The sequence below is a fragment of the Mus pahari genome, chromosome 21 (genome assembly GCF_900095145.1).
Source record: "Mus pahari chromosome 21, PAHARI_EIJ_v1.1, whole genome shotgun sequence".
NCBI classification, from domain to species: Eukaryota; Metazoa; Chordata; class Mammalia; order Rodentia; family Muridae; genus Mus; species Mus pahari.
This window is the reverse complement of record NC_034610.1, coordinates 25,097,669-25,118,849: the sequence shown is the minus strand read 5'-3', so window position 1 is coordinate 25,118,849 and position 21,181 is coordinate 25,097,669. Positions and strand designations below refer to the sequence as shown.

The 21,181-nt window shown below is 42.4% G+C and overlaps 1 protein-coding gene across 2 annotated transcripts in view; it reads right to left on the bottom strand.

Moving 5' to 3' along the window:
- Zfand3 (zinc finger AN1-type containing 3) overlaps window positions 1–21,181 on the bottom strand; it is a 188,909-nt gene that overhangs the window by 80,507 nt on the left and 87,221 nt on the right. The window contains exon 1 of one of the 2 annotated variants that reach the window (XM_029533007.1): window positions 8,815–8,919. The exons of the other annotated variant lie outside the window; for it this stretch is intronic. Coding sequence (XP_029388867.1) covers window positions 8,815–8,896 — 82 coding nt within the window. The 5' untranslated portion in view covers window positions 8,897–8,919. Of the gene's footprint in view, window positions 1–8,814; window positions 8,920–21,181 lie in introns of those variants that run through there. 2 annotated transcript variants of the gene reach the window in all.

Here is a 21,181-nt window from a genome sequence, read left to right as displayed (position 1 = left end):
AAAAAAAAAAAAAAAAAAAAAAAGAGTAAAGTCACTTAAGTCACTGCATGGCATGTATACACTTTGAAGCTGGTTCTAGACTGTTTCAACCTTCAATGTGCTACGAACCAATATCGGACACAACAATTCTACAAGCTGTTGTATGATGGCATTCTTTCCAAATAATCTCTATATGCTTCTATACTGTCCTTTCAAAAGAAACCATATACTTATAAAGAAAGACCTCATAGTCTCTTTTAAAAACATATAGTTTAGTAATATACAAAGAAAAGAGAGGAATACATAATTTGAAATTCTTTGTAAAATTCAGAGACCTAACTATAGAGCCTGATGATCCCAGACTAAGAAACCTGATACATTTCTTATTCCCAACTTACTCCAAACCTGCCACTTTAAGCTCTGTGGTTTTACTTTTACTGTTTTACTCTGGCTAACCCAGCCAGATCCCAATTGGCCTAAGCTTAAAACCCGAGTTTAACCCAGGATGTGATCTGACAGCTTCAAGAGACAAGGACTGCATCCAGCCTGGCTGTGGTCAGCCTGGCTTTCAAGACTTCTGCTTCTAGGATAACATCCAAAACATGGAAGACAAAGTTTATCCGGCACAGACAAATGGCTATGAAGGTCTACTGGTATCAGAGGAACCACTGACAGTTCTACATCTTATAAATCATGCCAGAAATGATGGAAGTAAACCATCAGATAAAGAAATGACTTGCAATTGACCTCTCAGGTGAGTGTCCATTTGACATACTCAGATGGTCCACTCTCAGAAGACCGTCCATCCTAGGAGCCTCAGTTCATCTCAACCATTGGAAAATATTGCAGCTGTTACCATTGCCGGGGGTATTCTCTCCAGTCCTAATTAAAACGGTACATTTGCTTAAGTTTCAGTTTGGAAAGACTCTTTCAAGTTGCCCATTTCTCCACTTTGATTGCAATCAAACAGCTGCACTGTTATCATCTCAGCCTTTCTCTCCAAGAAAAAGCAGGAGGAGCCATCAGCAGGGTAAGAGAGAAACAGAGTCTCCTCTGGGACTCTTTACACATCTTTAGAATGGCAATGGGAGAAAGGGACAGAATGGCCCAAGGTACTTGGGTGCAGGAACTGATCCCCTTAAAACCCAGTGTTCTGCCACTGAGCTGCTCCAGAACTGCTACTTTCCTATGTGGACTCTCTGCCTTTACGCTCCACTCAACCTTTCTGCTATCCTGCACTTACAATGTATCCTGCCCTCCCTAGTAGCTAGTACAATCTAGATCCTATGAAGAAAAAGCCACTCCCTGTCAGAAAGGATTAAAGATATATATACACCTTATTTCTGATTCACACGATAGTTGCAATAAACATTTAAAAACTGAGTTACAGGCTCTTGTCACTTACACACACATTAATTTGGTTGTGATTTGAGACATGATCTTAACTCTCTAGCCCTGGCTGACCTGAAACTCTACGTAAACCAGGCTGGGCCTAGAGTCCTGGAATTAAAGACAATGTGCTACCACACCGTGTGCATATGCACAGTCATCTGGCTAGTCTCCAGAACTGGCACAAGCTGCACATCCACCCTAAGGGAGGGGGAGGGGGAGGGGAGAGAAGGCGCTGAGACAGCAGAACACACTACACTCAGAGTGTGGAGCCTTCTCCCTGGTTAAGAATATTCTATTAGTCGGTCATACAATACATACAGCTAAATGAAATGTCTGTCCAAGAGAGAAAGGGTTGTAATATATTACAAAGATCAATGTTGATCTTACGTCTTCTTCCTTATGAGATAGCTTATAAGCACTAGACTTTAAAGTCCGTCCAGAATAGGGCATATATGGTAAGAAGTGCTTGTTATCTGTCCTCCTGGGGCCAGTGGTATTCCTAGACTCGGAGTTGACCAGGACAAACAGTCCGTGCACTCACTCGCCTGAGCAGCTGGTGAAGAGCTCTCGCGGTTCTCATCACAATCAGTAGACCTGCCCGGTTCTCATCTACATAAGAGTTTTCCATTTACCGCCGAGCCTTAGGGTAATTGGCAGAGACTTTGCCCTGTTTTGGTAATTTTTAATGAATAATTACTTTCGATAAGGAGAAGATCTACACACCAGCAATCCAATATTTCCACACTGAATTCTCTACTTCAAGAAAATTAAAGCATGGGTCCGTGATGATACAACCCGTGTCTTTTATAGACTTATATTACCAGTTTATTTCCTCAAACCATTCACACTGCTAAAAACAAACGAACAACAACATCAAAAGTACATCTACCACATACTAGTTATGAGCAGCATAAACTTAAAACATATCTAAAACATTATCTAAGCACAGATACTGACAACAATGTGGACATTACCCTGCCTTTTTGTAAAGACGATTTCTAGAGGTTTTAAAGCCAAGCTATGCAATCACTGAAATGCTATATATACATGCCTAGCCACATATCATCTTGGTTGCTTAGAAACCAAGCCTGAATAAACAGAATTAGAACAGCAGAAGGAAGGAATCCTTGTTAAAGAGGTTCAAAAAAAAAAAAAAAATGCAGAGATGGTGATTATCTGTTTTGAAAATGAGACTGTAAACAAACGTAATGAAGATGTCATATTTGGAGATGTCCTTCAGAGCTACAGCACTTTAGTTCTTACTGCCTTGCAGCTGTACGCTGTAATTCAAAGAAAAAGAATCTTAATGCATGCACATAATCCTATGCATCAGTGTCCAAAAACAACCAAGAAATGCTGGCCTGTATTTATGCCCCCCCAGGGTTAATGTGAGACATATACAATCTCCATGCTACTCTACTGATCAGATGGAAAGCAACCAACAAATGTGCATATTTAACATAAAACTGAAACCTGAGTAAAAATGTTTTTGGGGGGGAATGGGGCACAAATACTGTAATGCCTTTTCTCAGAACATACATGTACCCTTGGTCTAAGTGCTCAAATGGCTGAGAAAACCAAAATAAATTTTAAAAGTAAGAATGAAACCAGAAAGCCAGAATTTCTCACTATTTCTGGCTCTATGCCCTTTTTAAAGGAGTGAGGTAGAGGTAAAATGACTTTTTTTTTTTTTTTTTTTTTAAAGGCTGACAATGGCTATAATTCCTGTAGGGAACATACTTTAGAAACCAATAAAAAGGTATCATCTAGAATTCACAATTTTCTAGCGGTCTCCCTTTGAGACTCTTACGGATCATCCGTTTGTGGGCAGTTGTGAGCAGTCACCATTTCTCCAGGTGTCCCGAGACTGAACAGAGGATTCGGAGCACAGCAAGCACGGCGCTCCTGGAGGGCCGTGTGTCCGTGGGGCCGGGGGGTCGTGTGATCGTGGGGCCATGGGTCCGGAGAGCCGTGTGTCCGTGGGGCCTTTCTTGATGCTACAGCCCAAGTGCTTCATGGTCTCTCTCAAGCCACAGTGGCAGTTAAAAATCCCTAGGAAAATCAACTGCTTCCTTGAAAACAGCCTCTCTACTAAGACAGCTCTAGAACAGGTATACTTTATTAGGGCCTTGTCTGGGAGCTGCTCTCCTCTTCTCCGCCCTGCACATGACCTCCCTGACACAGACATCAGCAGATGCCTTCACCTCATTTCTAATGACATTTATCCTTATTCCACTTCGGCTAACAATCCCGAAGACAATAACCCGATGCCTCAGCAATCTCACTAACTCTGCTCTAGCAATACCCAACTTTCCTTCCGGAGATCAGAGTTCTTTCCTTTACTTAATCTCAGCTTTTCCTTCCCAGAATCCCGAGTGGTTTATTCTTGCTGGTCTTATAATCTTTATGCACGTGAGCCCAAAAGTGTGGGCCACTCCTTGGATCACTGTCATCAGTCCCCACTCCTCTCACAGCCCTCCTCTGCTCCATGGACTGAAAAATCCTCTCAAACCTAGATCAATTCTAATCGAGGATCTGCTACTAGTCCTGACCTATAAAATCTGTTCCAAAGACCCAAGGGAGTGGAGCAGGACCAGCCCACACCAAGAGGCTCCCCTGCCACCTCCACATGCCGGCTCTTTACCTTCAGTACATGAGTACACTAAGGTTTGCCCATGGTGCATGTGGGGCACTGCCTCTGCCCTGCCCCAGCTACCACTCTCTCCTTTTTAGTCAAGGTTCTGAAGACAAGGCCTTGCTTGAGTTAGGCTGAAAAAGTACTAACTGAGAAAGCAGCTACACAGCCACATTAGCAACACAAAGCAGCCAGCAGCAGCCGGTTAGATACAAGCACCCCCAGTCTGGGGTCTGAATATGCTTGGCCCGTGGGAAGTGGCACTATTAGAAGTGTGGCCTTACTGGAGAAGTGTAGCCTTGTTAGAGAAAGTATGTCACTGTGGAGGCGGGGTTTTAAGGTCTCAAATATATATGCTCAAGTCTTGGCAAGTATGATCCAGAGTCTCCTCCTCGCACCTACAGGTCAACATGTAGAAGAACTCTCAGCTCCTCCAGCACCTAGTCTACCTGCATGCAGACATGCATCCCACCATGATGACAATAGCCTAAACTTCTGAAACTGTGAACTAGCTTGATTTAATGTTGTCCCTTTATAAGAGTTGCTATGGTCATGGTAGCCCTTCACAACAACAAAAACCCTAAGACACCCAGAAAGCAAACACTTCTGGGTTGAAATAAGCATTATTAGGGTTTCTAATGCTTTTATAAGGTTAAAAGAGGGTTAAATTTCTCTACGCCAGAAACTCCTCCCCCTCTCTGGAGATGACAGGTTAAGAAAGACTCAGTGGGGGTTAAGGGCAGATCTGCTTGAACAGTGTAACAAGTGTTAGGTCCTAACCCTGCACTTAGTTCCCTTTAACAGCACAAGATCCAAGGGCTCAGGAAACTGAGCACAAGCAGAGGGAGCTGAGTCCAATCCCTAGAACCCCAAAACCCATAGGGAAAGGCCCGCGGCCGTGATGCCACACCCTAGTAGTCCCAGCACTGGGAGACAGAGACAGGGAACCTCCTGAGGCTCACTGGCCAGCCAGCCCAGCCCAGTCAGTGAGGCCCAGGCCAATGAGAGATCTTGATTTTGGGGAAGTGGGTCAAGGCTCCGAAATGACACCTGAGCCAAAACACAACACATACAGGAAAAAAATTTAAAAAGAACATAAGATTCAGAACTGTAACATGCCTTAACTTCTTTGTTCCCTATACAGTTTGAACTTCAAATTCGTAACATGAACTAAAGCATAGTCATTTACTGTAATTTAATTTAAAATGGTTAAAAGCAGTTACCCTTCTCTAATTAAATGTCATAAATATAAAATAAATACCACTTAAATGAGTCACAATTTTTGTTCAGTTTCACTGAGTGGTGGTGCACATTTTTAATCTTAAGCACTAGGGAGGCAGAGGCAGGTGGATATCTATGAGTTTGAAATCAAGACTGGTTTACATAACAAATTCCAGGCTAGCCAGGGCTACCCAGAAAGATGCTTGTCTCTAAATTGATCTTCTTCAACTTAGGGAGAAAACCAACTGTCAAATTTGACAACAAATCCTTTAAAACATTTTTTTCATCTGATTTTATTTCACAATGGTTTTTATAAATCACAATTTTTAAAAAAGAAGAATGTTGAGGGGAGGGAGGAGCTTTGGTGAAGAACCCTTAAAAATATACTCAGTCCTGTTTTCAAGTTGCTACAGGAGCATAAGATATGCGCCCTCTGCTGGCTTCACAAAAACTCCCTTGATATTCCTCTGGGCCTAGGAAGAAATAAATACAAATACAAAGGGCTACAAAAGGGCTAGGTGCATATCTCACAGTAAGATCCAACCTGCAGGAAAGCAATTTAGCAAAAATCTCTTAGGTCAGTCACACCTCCTGCCCTTGCGCGCTGGGTTATTCTCACACGCGAACATCTCTAGCTTGCACAGAGAAGACACTGCAGAGTAATCGCAACGTTTGAGTTCTATCAAAAGATAACAACATGCAAAACTGCACAGGTAAATGCAAGCCTGTACAAAAACAACAAAGAGCTTAAGAGGAAATTCTTGTCATCTTCCCACAAGTTCAACTTTGTATTGATGGTCTTTCAGATCTAAGAGGACAAAAATGTCAGAAAACTGATCCACAAAGTAATATCCTTCCATTTGTAGCTATTCTTTTAAATTTTAAGTTATTTACCAAATAATATTCATTTTGAAATAATAAAGTGTCTTTCCAAAGATTTTAACTCTGTATTTAAAAAAATACTATTGTTTCAATTGCTAAGCAATATATTTTAATTACTGTGCTAGGTGCCACAAGTAAAATATCACAAAAATTGTGCCCTGTGATTAACTAAACCTTGTCTGAAGGCTTCTCTAGAGAACAGAAAACAAAGACAGTCCACTCACAGCATAGTCTAAATGTGAGCAGAGTTTGATCTGCTATGAATACTGCCATAGAAAACAAAATGTGCCATAGCTCATTGTACAAACACATATTTGTAATTTTTTTGAACTTTTCTCATCTGGGCTGACAGCCCTCCCTCCAAAAGTTCAAGACCACCTACCAAAAAACCCAGGGCCAGACATGAGAAGTCCTCTTTTGAGTTGTTGGCCAGAGCTGTCTAGCACACAGCCCACTGCTATTGATTGCCCTTGGTCACCCTCGGCCAGGGGTGAAAGTTAGGTCCCTATTGCTGAAGATAACACGCAATTCAAAAATAAGGCCCAGAAGCCCTGAGCTGAAAGTGACACGAACATACTTAGTCATGTATCCTACTTAGGGTTCAATTCTTTTGGGTAAACATTCGCTTTAGCAGAACTACCAGGTTGAGCAATGAATTTTTAGAAAAAGGACATATTATCATAATGATGTCTTCAATTGTTGCATATCATGATAAGTTTAACAAGTTTTTCTTTTGCTGTAATGATGGAGAAGTTTAGTAGTGAGGACACACGCTAGAGACCAAAGCCCGGGCAGAGAGCAAGCGCAGCTACCACTTACTTAAAGCACTGAAGCTATGTTTCGTCCTGACCTAATTCTCATGTTTCACAAGCAATGACATTTTTCCTACAAATACACAAAACATATCTTATACTTTGGTTATTTTTTTTCTTGCCAAAGAAGTGCTTCCTTGTTGCCTGAGCCAAAAAGCTGAAAAATTACACAGTATACATTTTTAACTTTTAAATTTTTTCCTGAATATTTTAAATTGAGAAAATGACATATCATACACAATATGTTATTCTGAAATAGGTACTATGCTATGGCTAAATCAAGCTCATTAACATATGTGTCACTTTGTGTACCTCTGTTTTCATGACTTTTTAAAGTACTAAGCTGTGTAACTGACAACAGTGACTGACGCCTCAATCAGATCCACTATTCCCAACAAGAGAGGGATGTCTGCCTTAAAGCGCACCTCACACACATGCACAGGTCCCTCGCCAGTGAGGTTTTCTGAATAAAAACAATGAAGAATCCCACCCCACCCTCAGCATCCGACTGGCTCATCTGTAAAGCCCCCTTGCTTCACAGCCGCATGCTGAGTATTCGGTGGTACAGCTAACATGTCCTGCAAATCATACACTGTGGAGGAGATACCTATCTGCTGCCTACAGTTATGTGGGAAACACAGGGCAACCGAGGGCAAGAGACTCCCCAGACAGTCAGTGGCAGAGCTACACCAGAGCTCATCTCCTGTGAACTCTGATCTAACTTGACATTATCAAATCACGCTTTGTCCAACAGGACCAAAGCAGCAGCCATCCTAACGTTGCTCAGTCCAAATCATTGAAAAGTGTGCATTCTGTGTGCTTGATGCAGAAACAAGCCGACTGGCTGAGGGGAAGGAATGCGGGCCACTTAGTCTTTACAGTCAAACAAACCACTCTGCATTTCATTAAGATTTAGGAGTAGCTCAGTCGATAAAGCGCTTGCCCTGCAAGCATGAGGACCTGAGTTCAATTCCCAGGAACCACATTAAAAAATGCTAGATGTAGTGGTAGGTTTTTGTGAATGGCACACTTTTAAGGCCAATACTACAGAAGCAGAGAGGGGAGGGCCCTTGAGGTTTGCCTGAAATCCAGTCTAGCCTATTGGTAAGCTCTAGGCCAAAGACAGATGATGTCTTAACAGGAAAAGATGGACAACCACCACCACCATCATCGGGGGAGGTAAATTACTTTATAAATTTAGTATGGTGTCTGGAACACAATAAAACACAATAGGGGGCTGGAGAGATGGCTCAGCGACTAAGAGCACTGACTACTCTTCCAAAGGTCCTGAGTTCAAATCCCAGCAACCACATGGTGCCTCACAATGGGATCTGATGCCCTCTTCTGGTGTGTCTGAAGACAGCTACAGTGGACTCATATACATAAAATAAAATCCTTAAAAAAAAAAAAAACTTAATAGATGGTAGCTGCTGTTCCTTAAATGATGGTTCTCCTTGACTTATGTCACAGGTCATTGACAGGGTCTGACCTGCATTTCTCTAACAAGATCCTGGAGGGAGGATGCTGATACAGAAAACTTTGAATAAGAGTTTACATGATGTCATACTTTAAGAAATTTAACATAAATAAATTAATTAATTTAGTGTTGTTAAGGAGATACGTGACTTCCAAATGCCAAGGTGAGGAAGGTGGGGACACTGTCCTAAAGTCCACTATGCTGTACAGACTCAGATTTAGGTGCTGAGGGCTCACCAAATGCCAAGACCACCCTGCTCTGCCAGGGTACACAGCACTCAACAATGTGGACGCTGCTCTCCTTGCTTCAACAGATGATCTCAGAGAACAGTGTGCTTGTAACTGGATGGAAGAATCAAGGGCTGCCATTGGCAGCTCTGTGGAGTGAAATCTTAGGTGGTAATGGCATCCCCATACCGTTCACCGGCACCTCCAATATGGTGTGTGTCACAAGTGAGGAAGCGAGGCATTCCCTCCGCTGCTGGTCATGTTCACCCATGATCCTCAGATGTCTGCTCCTGAGAGAGATCACAGACCACCACCTACCTGAGGAAAAGAGGGGAAAGTATATCTGCGGACAGGACAGACGCACAGCTTTTCAATACCACTGACAGAGGCAGGTCCTACCAGGGTCTACCTTACCCGTGCGGGAATAACTGAAACTTAAAGCTGCCTCGCTGTTATCAAGGGGAAGGGGCTGTGGAATCACCCCCCCCCTTTTTTCTTCTGATTCCTCTCTCACCCCAACCTTTTCAAACAGGGCACTGAAGCAGCAGGCTCAATGCTCACTGGCTTTCACAGACAAATCATTAATCTTTTCCACATTACTTATCACCACAGCTAGGATAATATTTGCTCTAATCTAACAGATTTTCATTTCAAAACCAATTGTAAAGCTCAGCAGGGTGCTATATACAACTTTAATGAGAGCTTCTAACCCAAGACTCCTCCAATATGTGCTGCTCAGAACTGTTAAATATTACTGGCTGCAAGTTCTGGAATGAAACAAGGAAAGGTTAACCAAGACCCAGCATTCGAGCCATTCCATCCCTTCCCTATCTCTTCCAGTTATATAACCACGAGGCTCTAGTAAATCTGATCCACCAAATGACAGATTTGCATTTCTCTTCCGAGCACCGATGACAACCTGACCAACTCCTCCTCAGGTCAGCTTACACTGTACCCTACAGCTCCCTACAATTAATGCAGAGCAAGGGGGCAGAACTGCAAATCTGTGACAGCTGTTTAATGGAAGCGATGGAAAGGAGTGGACATATCCTGGCAGTGTGCTTAATGGCTACGCGAACACCACTCATCAGCCTCAAGTGATCCTGGCAGAAAATTAACGTAGAGATACGAAACTCATTTGGTGAGAAGACCTGCAACAGACTGCACAGTATGAGACCGGGTAATGGCAAAGAGGCGAAATGAGAAGAGATTCTAAGTTTCCCTTTAAGAACCCCGGACCCCTGCATGATCACTGTGGAAAAACAGGTGCTTCTACTCCACCGTAAACGCCATCCACGATGCTGTGCGGTGGCTTTCCTTGCCATGACCAAAGTGTCACGTAAGCACCACGCTTTATGAGATAACTGCCAACATGCTTTTATCATCAAACTGATAGGTGCTGGATCACAAATTATTATGCCCTAACTCTAAAATGCCGTCAACATACACAACATCTTGCAATTCCCATAGTCCTGGAGGCAGGTACAATTATCATTTTACACGCAGGAAAACAAGAAGCCTAGATACATCCACGGTTCAACCCCATGTAAGAGTTCACTAGAAAATCACAACCTGACTATTATTTCTCTGTTTTTATCTACGGCCTGAGCCACATGGGTCAGTCCACAGTTAAAAAGCACAGGTTAGGAATCTTTGTATTTCACTCCTAAATGTACAGAAGATAGAAATATGAAAACCAGAGGAGAATGAAATTCAGGAGTCTACTCAAAGGTCTGAGCTCTCTCGTCCTGAAAGTCACATTTAACTTGCAGAGATGCATGCGGTATTAACAGCAGCTTACTGGGTAGTAAGAGCACGGTGCCTTAGACCCCCAACAAGCACAGACCCCAAGTCTACAAAGGAGAGAGTCTACACGCGTTCCAGAAAAAAAATACACTTTAAGGGGAAAACAGGATTAAGTGTTTGGGAAAAAAAAGAACAAAATTCAAAACTAAAGATCCAAAAATGTGCCAGGCAGTGGTGGTGCTTGCAAGGGACAGGTGGATGCCTGAGTTCGAGGCCAGCCTGGTCTACAGAGTGAGTTCCAGGACAGCCAAGGCTACACAGAGAAACCCTGTCTCAAGAAAGAAAAAAAAAATTCAAAAATGCTGACATGGAAATTATTTTCTATAATTTGAAAAAATATAGTTAATAATATTTATATGAAACAAACAGGTCCATATCTTTGGCTGGAAGAAAAAGGTTATTAACCCCTAGAAAAGAAAATAAAGAAATGTCTGCCTAGAAAAGGACTGGATTTCCTTGTGTAAATGAGCGCAGATCTCTCTCCAGCAGAACACAAACATCGGGTCTCTCTAACCAACCGTCAAACATCAACTACAGACATTCTAAAGATGTGTGTTCTCAGAACACTGTTTACAGTTTAATACTCACAAAACGAAAAGAGCGTCTCAACGAATCTGCCATTAACTATCCGTGAACAGTAGTGAAGTGAAAACTAAGCAGAGCAAGCTTGCAGACTTCATTTGCAAACACTGAGCTACCCCAGGAACTCATGGCTCACTGGACACACGAATAACTAGCTCCAAATACCAGCTGATGTCACTGTGGAATGGAAAGGTGATGTTTCTAGCTGAATGCCAAACATCCATGTAGAGACCTGCTTGATCTGGTTCTTCTTTCTATGTATACAAAAAATCCCCTCTACACCTCTACCCACCCTCCTAGCACTCACCTCTGCCCCTTAGTCTCAAGTTCCAAGTTACCTTAGGGACAGCTGTCTCAATCAGCCCAGTGAAGGGAGACCGATTGATAAGGACTCTGCTGCACACAGCTGAACTCAGAATCCTTTTCACCTTAGCTTGAAAAGTCCTACAATTCCACCTCTGGGGAGAACTTTCACGTCCAGTGTTAGAGAGACGATGCTCAGGAGTTGAGAGCACATACTGCTCTTCTTGAGGACCTGACTCAGTTCCCAGCACCCACATCAGGAGGCTCACAACCTCCTGTAACTTCAGATGCCCTCTTCTGGCCTCTGCGGCCCCATTCTCACAAGGTAAAGGATGAGAAGAGGAGCTCCAGACACTGAGAGGAGGAACACCAGCAGGAACACCTGCCCTCCTCACTCCTGTGAGACTCAAGCAGACAAGGCTCAGGATCACTAAAACACCAGCTCACAATTTACCCCCCACCTCCACCCAAAACCATTTCATTTCTTGCACCTACATCATCTTTATTTCTTCATTCATAATCTACACTGAAGTCACACTTAGGATTTCTATTCCTATGATAAAACACTCACCAAAAATCACCTTGGAGAAAAAAGGGCTTGTTTCCACTTACAACATGTAGTCCATTATGCAGAGTCAGGACAAGAAGTCAAAACAGGGGCTGGAGAGATGGCTCAGCAGGTAAGAGCACTGGCTGCTCTTCCAGAGGCCCTGAGTTCAATTCCCAGCAACCACATGGTGGCTCACAACCATATGTAATGGGATCAGACGCCCTCTTCTGATAGTGTACTCACATACATGAAATAAATAAACTTTAAAAAAAGAAGAGGAGGAGGAGGAGGAGGAGGAGGAGGAAAAAGTCAAAAAGCAGGGACCTGGAAGCAGAAATTGACACAGAAGCCATAAAAAAATACTGCTTATAGAACACAGGGCCCCCAATGGAGGAGCTAGAGAAATTACCCAAGGAGCTGAAGGGGTCTGCAATCCTATAGGTGGAACAACAATATGAACTAACCAGTACCCCCTGAGCTCGTGTCTCTAGCTGCATATGTGCCAGAAGATGGCCTAGTCAGCCATCATTGGGAAGAGAGGCTCCTTGGTCTTGAAAACTTTATATGCCCCACACAGGGGAACACCATGGCTAAGAAGTGGGAGTGGGTGGGTAGGGGAGCAGGGCGGGGAGAGGGTATAGGGGACATTCAGGATAGCATTTGAAATGTAAATGAAGAAATTATCTAATAAAATAATTTTAAAAAAGAGAACACTGCTTGCCGGCTTGCTTAGACTGCCTTCCTACGGCACCCAGGACCACCACTCAGGAGGAATACCACCCACGTAAACCTGAGTCTCCCATACCAATCATCAATCAAGAAAATACACCACATGCTTTCCCAAGTGACTCTAGCTTATGTTGACTTGACATAAACCAGCCTGCATACTGGACCAGCCCACTAAAGACCTGAGATTTTAGTTGATGAAGACCGTAATTGATTTATTTTGAAGGGAGTGTTTCCTTGGGGGAGTGGGGAGAGGATGCACAGTAATGTCAGTTAACTTCTATGTTGTCTTCTAAGATTTTAATTGTAATTAAATCTGAGGTAGATCTGAGTTCAGAACACAACTTTGGTGTGTTCTCTAGTGGGCATAGTTTCTGTATTTAGTTTTTTGTTGTTGTTGCCTTTGTTTTTTGAAACACAGTTTCTCTGTTTATCCTTAAGTCACTGTGTAGACCAGGCTGGCCTCAAACTCAAAGAGATCCACCTGCCTCTGCCTCCTAGTTCTGGGATTAAAGGTCTGTGCCACCAACGGCCTGGCTAGAAATCTTATTATGCTCAGACAGAAAACAAATTATATATACATAAACAGGTGTGTGTGTGTGTGTGTGTGTGTGTGTGTGTGTGTGTGTGTGTGTGTGTGTATGTGAGTGTGTGCGTGTGTGAACACACTGCTATTAGCACAGCGATTAGCATCATTATTTAGTGCTGTCAGCTACAGCCTGAGTAATGCTATGGTACCTTGAGTACTCACCACTTTTAGCATGCCTTTTCCCCTCTCACATCTCCTGACACATCCCTAGGTTACTATTTCAAGGATAAGCTCACTAAGGCTCAAAGCCAGTAGCTAGGAAGTGCACAGCTAGGATTTGAGTGTAAAGCCTAAGTTTTGGAGCACTGCCTTTGGCTTCCCAGTTACCACTCTCTGTTCTGTACATTGCCAACGGCCAGCTTTATGGCCGGCTTTGTCACAACACACACCCAGTCACCTCATTGGGTACTCTTTAAAAGATGTACAGCGGATAGCACTGCATCTGCACCTACCGCCCTGCTGTGTCAGTCTCAAGGCCTCGCTCTATCTGCTTTGGAGTTTCTAAGCACTCGGCGTGCAGGTCAGTCTAACACTCTGTGTATGCTCCTTCAGGCCAATCCCCTTCTCACCTCAGCATAACCACCATTCTGAAAACCTGCGTCTAGACCTACATTTTAATGTTTGCTCATACCTTTCTCTAATATTAAGCATCCACGGATGGGCAGCCACAAATAGCATGATTTTCAAGTTTCTAAACTGAAAACGTTACATACCCATCATTCAGATACGTTTCAGCCATGTTTCTGAAATGGAGTCCATTTGGACAAACTCCATAATGTTCAAGTTATGGGGAAAACAATGTATTCACCTACTGCTAGAGAACTTATTCCCAACATTCTCATTAATAAAAGTCCTCCTTCCATGAATACTCTTACACTGGTCACATGTGTGTGAGCATTTCTGAGATATGCAGTTAGAAACACTGGGCAAACAAAACCAGTGTCCCCTTACCAAACCCTCCCACACTGCTCATGGGGTGTATTAGGGTTCTCTAGAGTCACAGAACTTAGGGATATGCTCTATATAGTAAAGGAATTTATTGATGACTTACAGTCTGCAGTCCAAATCCCAACTATGGTTCAGTAGTAGCTGTGAATGGAAGTCCAAGGATCTAGCAGTTGCTGAGTCCCACAAAGAAGGCAAAGAGCGAGAGCCAGACTCCCTTCTTCCAATGTCCTTATATAGTCCCCAGCAGAAGGTGTAGCCCAGATTAAAGGTGTGTGCCACCACACCTTTAATCCCAGATGNNCTTGGACTNNGAGATCTCCCTGTCTTAATCTTCTGGATTCAATCACCACTGTGTCTCAAGATCTCCATACCAAGATCCAGATCAGAAACTTCTATCTCCCAGCCTCCAAATTAGGTTCACTGGTGAGCCTTCCAATTCTGGATTGTAGTTCATTTCAAATATAGTCAGGATGACAACCAGGAATAGCTACAACATGGGGGCTCCTCAATTCTCACCCCAGCAGCAGAAACTATAAAGCACAGCTGACTAAGCATCAAAGGTACCGAAGTCATAGTAAATGGATTAGGATGGACTTCTTCACATTCTAGCAGACATCAGATAAAGTTGAGTTCATATTATCAGTCTTGGTCTACTCACTGTATTGATAAAAAGAAGATTAAATCAAATAATGTATGGTACTTGCCAACTAAGCAATGCAATTTAAAAAATATCCAAGCCCTTCTACCAAAGTCATACATGTTAAGATATGAACAAGTCAAAGAAACAAAGAAGTAACATGAGCCTTGTACCCAGATGGTAAACAAATGCTCCCTGAGGCAGGCAGAGCTCCTAATACACAGCTTCAAGAAAGTGCTTTAAATGCTTTCTACCAACACTGAAACAAACAACAAAGGCAGGAAGTTGGCAACACTATATAGTAGAGAGCATTAAGTACTGTATTTAAAAAAGTTTGAAATAGGAACGCAGAATCCATTTATACTAAGGCTCACTGGACGATGAGCAGTCCACAGGAAGGTGATGTCTGAGACATTCATTAAAGGAGAGGAGCTTCAGTGAGCAAGACTGAGGTAAAGCATGTTAACACACGGGAAACTAGCGGGTGACAGTTCCCCAGGCCACAAAAATGTAGAGAATAACTAAGATTTTAATTGTAATTAAATCTGAGGTAGATCTGAGTCAGAATACATCTTTAGTGTGTTCTCTAGTGGGCATAGTTTCTGTATTTAGATTTTTTTGTTGTTGCCTTTGTTTTTTGAAACAAAGTTTCTCTGTTCATCCTTAAGTCACTGTGTAGACCAGGCTGGCCTCAAACTCAAGCCACATAAAAATAAGAACAGGTCTCTGGTCGGGCAGTGGTGACACACACCTTTAATCCCAGCACTTGGGAGGCAGAGGCAGGCGGATTTCTGAGTTCGAGGCCAGCCTGATCTACAGGGTGAGTTCCAGGACAGCCAGGGCTACACAGAGAAACCCTGTCTCAAAAACCAAAAGGGGGGAAGAAAAAAAAAAAAAAGCACAGGTTTCTGAACTCATGCTGATGTTACAGTCTTCACTGATCACTTAGAATTTCAAAGTGGAATTTCCTCTTAAAGTCTCATAGCAATGTACCAATCTTTATGATTCTTATATATAATGTATACATATACAGATAGCACACAGATAATGATATTTAAGTCTATCCCCCAAATAACCATAAAACAGCCAAATCTTATTTTAGGCAAGACAGCAGCGCTCTCACTCCCAATTCCAGTAGCAAAAGGTATCTGAGGATAGCAGTAACTTCTAGGTCCACATTCTTTCCAGGGGTCTGAGATAATAATAAGCTGTTAGGTGTGTAAAGCAGAGCTGGTCAGAACCTCTGTGGTAACATATGACCTTGCAGTTATCTTTTACCTTATGAATACCAAGTGTTTAGACAAATGTTTGCCCAAATTAACAGCCTGAAACACAAAGTCAGAACTTTTTACTGTCTTTCTTTTATTCCTACAGCCCCACTTCAGCCCAACACAGAGGTATGAGAACCAACAGCTACAGACAGAAGCTAAAAGCACACCGGCACACAGGCTTAGCTGGCACCCACAGGGCTTGATCCTTGTCCTCATCATCTGATAGAAATGGCAGGCTCACTCCTCAGCAGCTTTAATAGGCCTTAATTCAACAGGAATATCAAAGAAATAATAAAACATAAACTTTGCGTCTCAGGAAAGGTTGCACTCTCCTGCTTACAAACGTACTTAAAGTCATACCATCTGTTTTCCTACAGTGTATCCAGACACAAGCAAAGACAAGTCAAACACCCGCTGTGAGAGGCCTAATGTGGCCCCAGAGTTTTCTAAGAAAGCCACAACAGAAACTAACCACATTCATTTCCAAAACTCAGTGTGGATATTGGTAACACATGCAGGACTATGGCAGGATCCAGCAAGAGTTCAGAATGCAGTTCTGGCAAGCTCTTGCAGTTTAACAGATGCATGAGAGGAATTCAGAAGATCATTTTTGTCTCTCCTGATACAAGGATTTTCAGATATTTAACTGTGGGTGGAGGGTGGGAAGTAAACACTGGCTCTTTTATAACCTGATATCCAGCAGTGTTTGGATGTTATTTGCTGCTGAGAGAGGGAAAGAAGAAATCAGAAGGCAGTGGGAAATGAGGCCAAAAGCATTTGTTCCCATGTTAAAATGCCACCTAAACTTAGCATTTTTCTCCCCTTCCATACAAAAGCACCTGGCAACAGAGACCACACACTCAGAGTGAAAGAAGTTAGATTTCTTTCTTTTACATTATCTGCTAGCTATTCATTAGACTTTTAATTTATAGGGCTCAAAATTCAAGTAAGTCTGTCTGTCTGTCTCTCTCCCTCTCACTCATACACACACACACACACACACACACACACACACACACACACACACACACACAAGCAAGCAATGAGGACTCCCTTCCCTCAGGTGCAGATACCAATCTGGCCTGTGAACAGGATGCCTGTAGGCAAGTATCACCAGGCTTCTTAATTAGTTACCAAGAGACCAAAACCTCTGAATCCTGGATACACACTTCCAAGAATAACTATATATTTAAATTCCTATTAGCAGGAAGCCCACTGTGGTTTTGACAAACCATGTACTACACTACATATACCTAACAACGACAAAACCGGGTCCTTCACACAGCCTTAAAATTGAGTTTTAAAACTGAGCACTTAAAAGTGCTGCCTAAAGTCTGTAACAGCTTAGAACTGGGATCCCGGAGATGCCTAGTTAGTGGTAAATGATGTGGGCTGCAGAGAGAAAAGGGGGGGGGGGGGAGAGAAGGGGGGAGCAGAATGAGGAAAACAAGATTCAGCTCACAGCGGGGGTTCTCACGCTCAGAATCCTCTCACACACTAGCTTAGTCATTTTGGACACACACACCCCAGACATGACCAACTTTCTTGCTTTAAGAAATGTTCCTACATTTGAAAATTTACCTGGGTTTATAAGTACAAAACCAAGTACAAAAAAAAAAAAAAAAATGCTTTTTCCAAACCTTAGGGAGTCACCAGTTTGTCGAACGGTATTCTCCGTAATGAAGGTCTCGTACCTCTCTCGTACAGTATCCTTAGATCAGTGTAAATTGCCATTGTAAATACTCAGTTTCCTCCAATAATCCCAGTTTGGGGATTTTTTTAAAATTACATGTAATTGAAGACCTTGCTTTCCAAAAGGTCCCTAAGCCTCTGTATCTCAATCCTGAGAGGTACAAGAATTCTCTGCAGTGTGGCAGGCAAGCAGGTTTTGATTCAGCTGGGCTGGAGCACCACCTCTGTCTCCCCTTCTCCAACAGCCCCCTGATCCTACTTCGGCTACCACCTGGACCACAGATTTAGTAACAAGGCGCAAAATATCATTCTAGAATTCAAGACATCCATTCTACACTCTCAAAAAAACTGCACTTATAAACAAATCAATGGATGGACACTACCCACCTCTTTGAGGAAAAACTCTCCATTCAAATGGGCAGAAACTGCTTTCTGGGTCATGCTTTCTACCTGTCCCTCTAGCTGTTGAGCCTAGTATTAATTTTAAATATATAATCTTACCATTAGCCAGAATTAACTTAAAGCTAACAAGGCTCACACTTTAAAACTGGTATTCAATGATCATTTCACTGTTGATTCCTAAATCCTGAGCCAAGGACTAGATGGCATTATGTAAATAGGTAAAATTAAATAAATGGACAGAATACGACAGACGCCGTCATCTGTTAAGTCAGTTACACAGCTACACATACTACGTTTATCATATTGTACTTGTAAGTCTGTACTGGAGATTACCCTTCTGAATGTTTAACAGAAAACAGCCTTTGCTGACCTCTCTGGCCTCTCTTAAAAATTTTTAACTACTTACTGCTATGCAAATGCAATCTAGGCCCCAAATTCAAATTGTTTCATCCCTCTACCTTTCCTGAGAAATGGAATGTAGGACGCTTACTAGGACTGGTCTATCTACAAAATCTGTGAAAAACACCTTGGCCTTAGAAATCCTGCCACTCCTCAGGAGCTATGCTGGTGCAATGTGTACAACAATAAGACACAGGGGCTACAACTTGCTACAGTGTGTAAACAATGAGACACAGGGGCTACAACTTGCTACAGTGTGTAAACAATGAGACATTCTGGCTACAACCTGCTTCAGCCTCATACTCTGACCTTAGATTTCAAGGAATCCATAGCTCCTTCCTCCCCTCACTCTGAACAATCCTCCAGAGCACAGATCCTCAGTGCACTTTTGCACTTTTGTGAGCTGTGCAGAAACATGTAAGAGTTTAGCACCTTCTATGATTCACAGCACTAAGAAACTGTTTTAGCCGAGTGCATGAATGACCCTCACCAAGGACAATAGCACTCAGAACAGCAGAGATCCAGAAGACAGCCGAGTTTATATTTTATTTAGAAAGGACAGCTTTTTAATCAGGCAAATTTCACATGTTCTGTGTGTATATATATACACAATTAAAATTATTTAGTGTGAAATAAAGTTGGTGTGAAATTCCTCACCATCCCACATTGTATGACATCAGAACAGAAACAACAGCTGGTCAATTTAACTTCCACCTTCTGTTATTAAGCATTATCTCAAGTCTACTAAACTCACTTTCTAACACATGCATTGTATATGTATTGTATGTGTACAGATGATCACTTTTCTCTGGGGCATGAGGACAGATGTTGAAGCTGTCCCTACAGAAATATACATCTCAGGATACACTATGGAGGACAGCTGCTGCAGCTAGCTGGTTGGCCGTCATCTGAGTTCATGCAGCACATCCCTGGAAGACTACTCTGAATCAACAACATCTGGTTACAGAACAACAGAACAACAGCATTTTTTTTTTTTTTTTGGTTTTTCGAGGCAGGGTTTCTCTGTATAGCCCTGGCTGTCCTGGAACTCACTTTGTAGACCAGGCTGGCCTCGAACTCAGAAATCCGCCTGCCTCTGCCTCCCGAGTGCTGGGATTAAAGGCGTGCGCCACCACGCCTAGCTGAACAACAGCATTTTTAAGGGATTTCAAAGAACCAAAATTTCAGGTTGAATAAACTGCCTAATACATGTACATTCAGTTTAATAGATTATCGCAACATCCAAATAATCTTCTTTCCCTCATATGTGCTGAAGAACTATTTGAATCCTACTTTTTAGTGTCCTTGAAAGCTAATCAAATCTTAAAAAAAAAAAAAAAAGCTTAGCTATTATGATATTCATCTTTGGTACATTACATTTAATTCCCTATTTAGAATGTAGTAACTATAAAAATCTTAGAAGACTGTTTTAAAAACCTATCACTGCAACTGAAGTTGTGTGAGCAAAAGTGCCATAGAAGAGTAGCTTAATCAAGCCATTATTTAGCCTGTTAAAATATAATGTGCCAGGCATGGTGGTGCAGCACTCAGAAGGCAGAGGCAGGCAGATCTCTACAAGGTCTAGGCCAGCCCAGGCTACAAAATTAGACCCTGTCTAAATAATAATCAAGTAAATAAACTCTAGAGTGTACTACTAGACACATGCTTTAAATGCTTTTTATCTAAAACATACATTATCTCCTAAGTGTGAAAGACGATCTTTTTAACCCCTTATTTCCCTTCTCCTCCATTCCTTGTTTGCTTCCTCAAACAGGGTATCTCTACCAAGTCTTGCTCCCCTAGAACTGTTCCGTAGAGCTGAGATTAGAGGTGCACACCATCATGCCCGGCTCCCATTCCTTTTGTTTTAAGAGAAGGCCAGCAAAGCACATGGGTAATTCTGAGTGCAAAGACGAAAAGAGAACCACTATGGTTTGTATGAACAACACGGCACAAGCAGAGCTCAGGGGGCACGGGCTGCAGCACTGACCGGGCAGTGCCTAGCCTCGTGGGACTCTGCTCAGTTTCATTAATTCTAAATCTCAAGTGCCGGAACTGTTTCCACAGGCAACTATCCATTCAAGTTTTTCCACGCCCAAATCACAAAAAGTACTTACAATAGTCTTTAATGGTTAAAAATTCTTGTATTTCTTCAGCTTTAATGTACAACTTTTTTTAATTTCACACAGGAGCCCTACAGTTCAGACATATTATTCCAAAAATAAACACTCTCTCTCAAATACTTAAATAACTTAGCTGAGCTTTGAAAGCAGAGAGAAAGATGGAGCCTTGTGGACCTTGCTTAATAGCTGCTCCTCCTATATAACAGGATCTGATCTAAGAAAGCCAAGTGTTCCTACAGTGTATTTTTGGCAGGCAATTGTTAGTTAATATTGTCAATGCAAAAATGAATGCCCACAGTCATTTTTATATACTGCCACTATAAAGAAATTAAAATTTGATTGCAAAGAATTACCTCTAGAAACCTCTGTCAATGTCTACCAAACTTTGATAGATAGTAGAGCCAAACTTTGAGACAAAAGTTCCACCTTTCGGGGCTGGTGAGATGGCTCAGTGGGTAAGAGCACCCGACTGCTCTTCCGAAGGTCCAGAGTTCAAATCCCAGCAACCACATGGTGGCTCATAACCAT